General features: G+C 36.9%; 1 protein-coding gene across 1 annotated transcript; it reads left to right on the top strand.

Annotated features, from left to right (window-relative positions):
- Positions 1-1,013: 1,013 nt before the first annotated feature.
- LOC107945292 (polygalacturonase QRT3) lies at positions 1,014-3,525 on the top strand. The gene is made up of 3 exons (XM_016879248.2): positions 1,014-1,341; positions 1,441-1,668; positions 2,280-3,525. The coding sequence occupies exons 1-3, from the start codon at positions 1,156-1,158 to the stop codon at positions 3,348-3,350; spliced, it is 1,485 nt and encodes a 494-aa protein (XP_016734737.2). The 5' UTR covers positions 1,014-1,155; the 3' UTR covers positions 3,351-3,525.
- Positions 3,526-6,269: the final 2,744 nt, after the last annotated feature.

Below are 6,269 nucleotides of genomic sequence, written 5' to 3'. Positions count from 1 at the left end.
AAATTTCTTTTAATTTTTTTGAATCAATCAACCTCAATTATTGCGGTCTGCAAGCTCAACTATCCGCATTAATGCCAATATTAACCATTGTTGCTCATATTTATGTTCACTTTTTCCTAGTAAACATAACAAATGTCCTAACCAGTCTTGACTCTTGCTTTACTGTTAAAACAATATAATAGTGGATTTTGGTATATTAATATTTGATTATATTGAAAATGAAACAAAATAATATCATCTAACAACTTTGTTTAGCCGGGTATCGTAATATTTGCGCCACACTTCTCCTCTTGGTTGGTGGCAGTGATGGAGAGACACAAGTTTTTTTTATCGAAATTAAATTATATATTTTTATAATAGTAAAAATATAATTTTATTATTTTAATAGTTTATATATTTATAATTTTTAAAATGTTAAATCAATTTTTTATTATTTTTAAAGGAACGAAAATATAATTTTATTATTGTTAATTTAAAATTTTACTATTTTTTTTACTACGCTTCGCCACTGGTTGGTGAATGTCTATATGTTCATCTTGAACATAATTGCATTATTTGTATATCTTTTCTAATAGTTTAATGTAATATTAATATTTTCATTTTGAAAAAAATCAAAATCAAATGAAAATCTTAAAATTTAAAATAAAATTATTAATATAATGTTAAACTAATTAAAAAAGAAAGAAAGATAATATTCCTATTTCATACCATCTTTGTACTATGATATGGACAGGAATGGAAGTTACAATATTTTTTTAAGTCTAAAAGTTAATTTTCCTCGGACAGTTTTGTCATTGGACAGGCTCAGCACCGTCCATCCAGACTGGTTATAATTAATTCCTTGCAAAACATTTGATCAGAGTGGACCCAATCATGTTTTAAAGGAAATTAAAGGCATTGACAGTTCAAGTAATTTAATTATACTTTGATTTAATTTCCTAATTAACACAACCCTTTTAGGTATGGAAGTAGGAGTAGTAGTGCACCTAAAATACTGACCAAAGGGCAAAGGCCATGACATAAGTTGAGTCCCCCCCAAGCCAAAACCCAACCCACTCCATTCCCGCGTTGCAAAAAGTAACAGTCTTTCCTTCATAACCCCCTTCTCCCTTCCTCTCTCTCTCTGACTCTGAGTGAAAAAAAAACCCAGTACAAATGACTAAGAAACTCTACTCGGCAGCATCCTGCTACCTAATCATGTTGTTGCTGTTGCAGGAAACTAGTTGTTCCACCGGCATCAGGCAAGACAAGTTATTTGAACTTGGATCAAAGTTACAAGAGCTGGCATCGCCACCTTCTGTTCCTCTCCATCTCGACTCCTTAGACTCAGTCACCAAAAATGTAAGACTTAGAAACTCCCTACATTTTTTTTATCTTGTATTCAAAGAACATTTGAGGTGTGGGTTTAATTTGTTGAATTGTGCCCGGTGGGGGGGTTAGAATGGAAGAGCGTTCTACCCAATTGCGTACGGGGCAGACCCTACTGGGGTGCAAGAGAGCAGTGACGCCATTTCGCAAGCGCTGAATGACGCTTTCCAGGTCCAAACCACTCTCCAAATGCTGCCTGGCTTGAAGGACTTGGGTGGTGTCGTCATTGATTTGCTCGGCGGAAGCTACAAAATCAGCAATCCTATAAGGTTTCCTGCTTCTGGGGGAGCCAATATTGTGGTTAGTTTATACCCATCTCACCTATACATACATACATACATATGAACTTTTTACATATATACTTAAATTTTGTTAGCCAGATGGAATATTTTTCAATATAAGTAATTGGTTTTTTCCCAGATAGATATTTACAAAATTTTAAATATCTAATTTATTTCTATGAAGTATGTGACTTTCAAGCCATGTGTTGTGCCTAACGTAGTTAAGATGTTAAACTTTCTAGAATTTACTTGGTATAAGTTTGAACTTTCAAGACAAGCAAGCTGAAAAGACTTTGGAGGCTTATGGGCTCGCTTTTGCAGCAATGCATGTGCTGTCTATGCCACGTTGCCTCTACATACTGGTTGGTCCGCCTTTCCAAATGGAATGCAAGAAACAACAGTGAAATATTTCCAGCCAATCAAGAATCTCCCTTTCAAAAGTGAAATATTTCCGACCATTTTCTTTTTCTTTTCCCTCCAAAATTTATGAAATGTCGCAACTCAATTTCATTGCACATAACTACATTCATGTCCGTATTTATTTACCATTCCCTTTTATTAAGTTCTGCATTTTGAATGTGCAGCTTTTAACTCGGATATTAATGTCTCATAATGTAACCGGTTACGTAGGTGAAAGGAGGGTCGTTGCGGGCGTCAGACACATTCCCTGGTGACCGGCATCTCATAGAAGTATGGTCTCCGAATTCTCAACCATCATCCCCTACCGGTTTCAACGATATGAAAGATGAGAATGTAGGAATCTACTACGAGGACGTCACATTCCGGGACATTCTTTTCGATTCGAGCTTCCGAGGCGGAGGGATCTCTGTAATTGATTCCGCCAGAATCCGCATAGATAATTGCTTCTTCCTTCACTTCTCAACCCAAGGAATTCTAGTCCAAAAAGGTCACGAGACTTTCATATCCAGCTGTTTCCTAGGGCAGGTTTCCACTGTTGGTGGAGACAAAGGTGAGAGAGGCTTTTCGGGCACCGCCATTCAACTTTCAAGTAACGATAACGCGATAACCGATATTGCCATCTTCTCAGCAGCCATTGGCATTTTATTGATCGGCCAAGCTAATATTGTCACAGGGGTTCATTGTTATAACAAAGCAACAGCCTTTGGTGGAGTAGGAATTTTAGTAAAATCCACCGCTGCACTAACTAGAATTGACAATTGTTACTTAGATTTCACAGCTATAGTGATGGAAGACCCTGTTCAAGTTCATGTTACCAATGGGCTTTTCTTAGGAGATGCTAATGTAGTGTTGAAGCCGATTAAAGGACAAATATCAGGGCTGAATATAGTTAACAACATGTTTAATGGTAATCCTGGAAATATGGTTCCAAACATCCAATTAGACGGGACGTTTAGTACAGTAAATCAAGTGGTGATCCAGCACAACAATGTGAATGGCATGAGCCTGAAATCAACGGTTGGGGAAATGACGGTGGCCGGGAATGGAACAAAGTGGGTTGCTGATTTTTCATCACTGTTAGTATTTCCAGACCGGATAAATCATTTCCAATACTCATTTCATATTCAAAAGGAGGTGTCTGCAGGATTCCCTGTACATGCAGTCACCAATACGTCCAATAATATTGTAGTCGTAGAGAGTGACAAAGCAGTCAATGGGGTGGTTTCCGTGGCAGTTGATCAGTTCAATCGTATCGGAGAGACTAGTAGTCTAAAGGTTTAGATTGGATGCTCCCAAGTTACAATTATTTGTTTATTTGGGTAGGGTTAATATTTTAGAACCAATAAGGAACATTTCCCTTGAGTGCAAGAATGAGATTTTATTCATGTTCGAAATCTTTGTTCAAGGTTCCATCAGATTCGGGAATAAAGCTATTTCATTATTCTAATGTTAAAAATTATTCCCCCACACTAGTAGTGCCTTCAACAAGTACTCATCGTCTAAAAGTAATACTAGAAAGTAGAATGCAATTTACCTTTTTTGGGTACATGAAAGCAATATACTTTAACAAAAATCTCACTTGGAATTTACCTTTCAATTTATGGGACTTGATGTAAGCCAAAGGGCATATATGGAAAGCTTGTAAAGCAACTTCCCTTGTTCAAAAAAAACAAAGGGAAAAAAGAACTTCTAAAGTGAGGAGCAGAATTGCTTTGCCTATGCTTTTACTTTGTCTTTTTTTGCGCAAACATGAGAAACTAGATTAAATAAAATTAACCAATAATTTGGTACAAAATATCCCATAAGCATCAGACTTCAAAAGAGGGGAAAGGTCTTAAGGGGGCGCCAAACAGATAACGAGAAGTGCGATAATTGCTTCCTAGACGGGGCAAGTGCATTCGTGCATCCATTATGCTCTCTAAAGATGTGCTTATGAGTCATGCCTTCCAACTTTGATAAAAGAGTCCTGCAGTCAGTGACAGGTGTAGAAAGCGACATATTATTATTTGAAGCATTATGAATAAGGCTTATGACAATAGCATCAACTTCAATTCCAAATTCCACAGGTTAAGTCTCTCAACTAATTCTAAGCCATCCTTGAGTTCCCAAAGTTTAGCTTCTAAGCTACTAGCATGTGGTATATGATGATAAGATCCAAAAAGCCATGTCTCATTTTTGTCTCAGATAATTGTTCCAGTGATCGACAGACCAGGACTCAAAACTACCAAACCGTTCGAGTTTAATTTAGCCCAGTCAGTAGGAGTCCCCAATGTAAGCCACCCAGCTCACTGACGTCCGCTGGCTTGTCTTGGTTGTAAGGGCATGAAAGGTACTCACAGATTCCAAAGTATGCCTAATAACAAGACTGTTGGTGGGTAAGGAAAGAAACACCACATTATTACAAAAATTATAGATTTCCCAAAAGAAGCAAATAAAAACTAAATTCCAAGGGAGAGAGGGTTGAAAAAACTAACTCTTAGAGTGCAAGTTTTCAAGTAGCTAATTATTCTAGTCCCTATCGCTTGCAGCAATGATTTGTTCTTCATGACAGTTTATTCCACCAAATTTCACTAAATGGGCAGTTGCGTAGTAAGTGAGCGATGTCTTCCTCATCATTATTACATAAGAGGCAAGTGAGATCGTCTATCATACCGTGTCCTTGTAAAAAAGCTTTACTAGGGAGAATGCTAAGACTACATATCCAAAGAAAATGCTTTAAGTTTAGGTGGGGGGTTTAGCTTCCATGTGGTTGACAAAAAAGCTTACTCTCCTTACAATTGACTAATTTGCTTTCATCAACTAAGTTGTAAGCACTAGAGAAGTTAAAAATGCCATCTTGGAACCGAATCGACAAATTGTGTCACAGTCATGCATCTACATTAGGCGGGGTACTCAAAAGGTGATTCAAGATACCCAATAGAGGTTTCATGGGAAAGGCTAAATGAAGCCATTTGTTCCAAACTTCTCTAACTTGTTGAAAAGTTTTCTCTTCCTCTCCTAGTAAAAGTGATCTTGAGATGAGGCACCTAGGTGTACTAAGGGTGGATCAATTGTCGGTCCAAAATCAGATAGTTCTGGCATCCCTTACAGTCCATCGTAGACCATTTTAGAAAGCATTGTTGATTCATCTAACACCACTCCAAGTGGTAGATGTATTTTCTCTACGAGGAGTGTTAGATCTCTTGCAGGTATATTTGGAGATAAGGATTTGGGCCCAGAGCTTGTCATTTTCATGAAGAAGTCTCCACCCAAGTTTCATCAATAGTGCTTGGTTGAAGGTTTTTTCTTTTTTGTTAATGCCTAGTCCCCTTCCCAACTTTGGTTTAGCCACATTATCCCATCTCGTCAAATGCATCTTCCTCAAAGTTTCTAATGCTTCCTAGAGGAAATTCCTATTGTTTTGATCTAATTGCTCCTTCATATTCAAAGGTAGCATTCTACTTAGCATGTAGTAGAGGGAAATAGTTACAATTGTGGATTAAATAAGAATGAGTCAACCCTCTTGGGATAAGGTGTTTTCTTTCCATGCACTCAACTTATGTAAACCTTCTCCACAATGAAATTGTAGTTCATTTTCCTCACTCTTCCTGAGTAGATAGGAAAACCAAAATATTTCCCCAATTTATCCATGACACTTAAATTAATGATGATGAGGGCATGATTCCTTTGATCCTCTAAGGTGCTGGCAAAAAAAAAGTACTTTAGATTTAGAGAAATTAATTGATTGACATGATTATTTTATGAAGTGCTTAAGTACGTTATAGATTGGTGCTATCAAGGTTTTTGGCCCTTTGGGAAAAATGAATGACATCATCTACAAAAAAAACCGTGTGTATAGGTTTCAGACCCCTTTGAGAAGTTGTGAATGATTTCCACCGTTTACATTTGAGTGCTTCCAAAATCTAAAGATTGAGGCATTCCATGCAAAGGATGAACAAGTATGGGGATAAGGGATCCCTTTACCAAATACCTCAAGAAGAATTGAAGGATGGGAGCCTAGTGTTGGATCTAGAGCCCTTAGTGTAGTATTTTGTCTATGTATACTTGTATTTTTCAAACAAAATGGTTTAATAAAATATCCAAGGATTATATTAAGTTTTTTTATATATTGTCCTCAACGATTTTTGCACGCAAAGCAAAATGGAAACAAATAATGGCTCATTGATCATCTAACGTTTGACTAATACTAAGCAGTATTAC

This window comes from Gossypium hirsutum, chromosome D12, assembly GCF_007990345.1.
Source record: "Gossypium hirsutum isolate 1008001.06 chromosome D12, Gossypium_hirsutum_v2.1, whole genome shotgun sequence".
Classification (NCBI taxonomy): domain Eukaryota; kingdom Viridiplantae; phylum Streptophyta; class Magnoliopsida; order Malvales; family Malvaceae; genus Gossypium; species Gossypium hirsutum.
The sequence above is the reverse complement of the archived record's forward strand: the minus strand, read 5'-3'. Positions and strand labels throughout refer to the sequence as shown.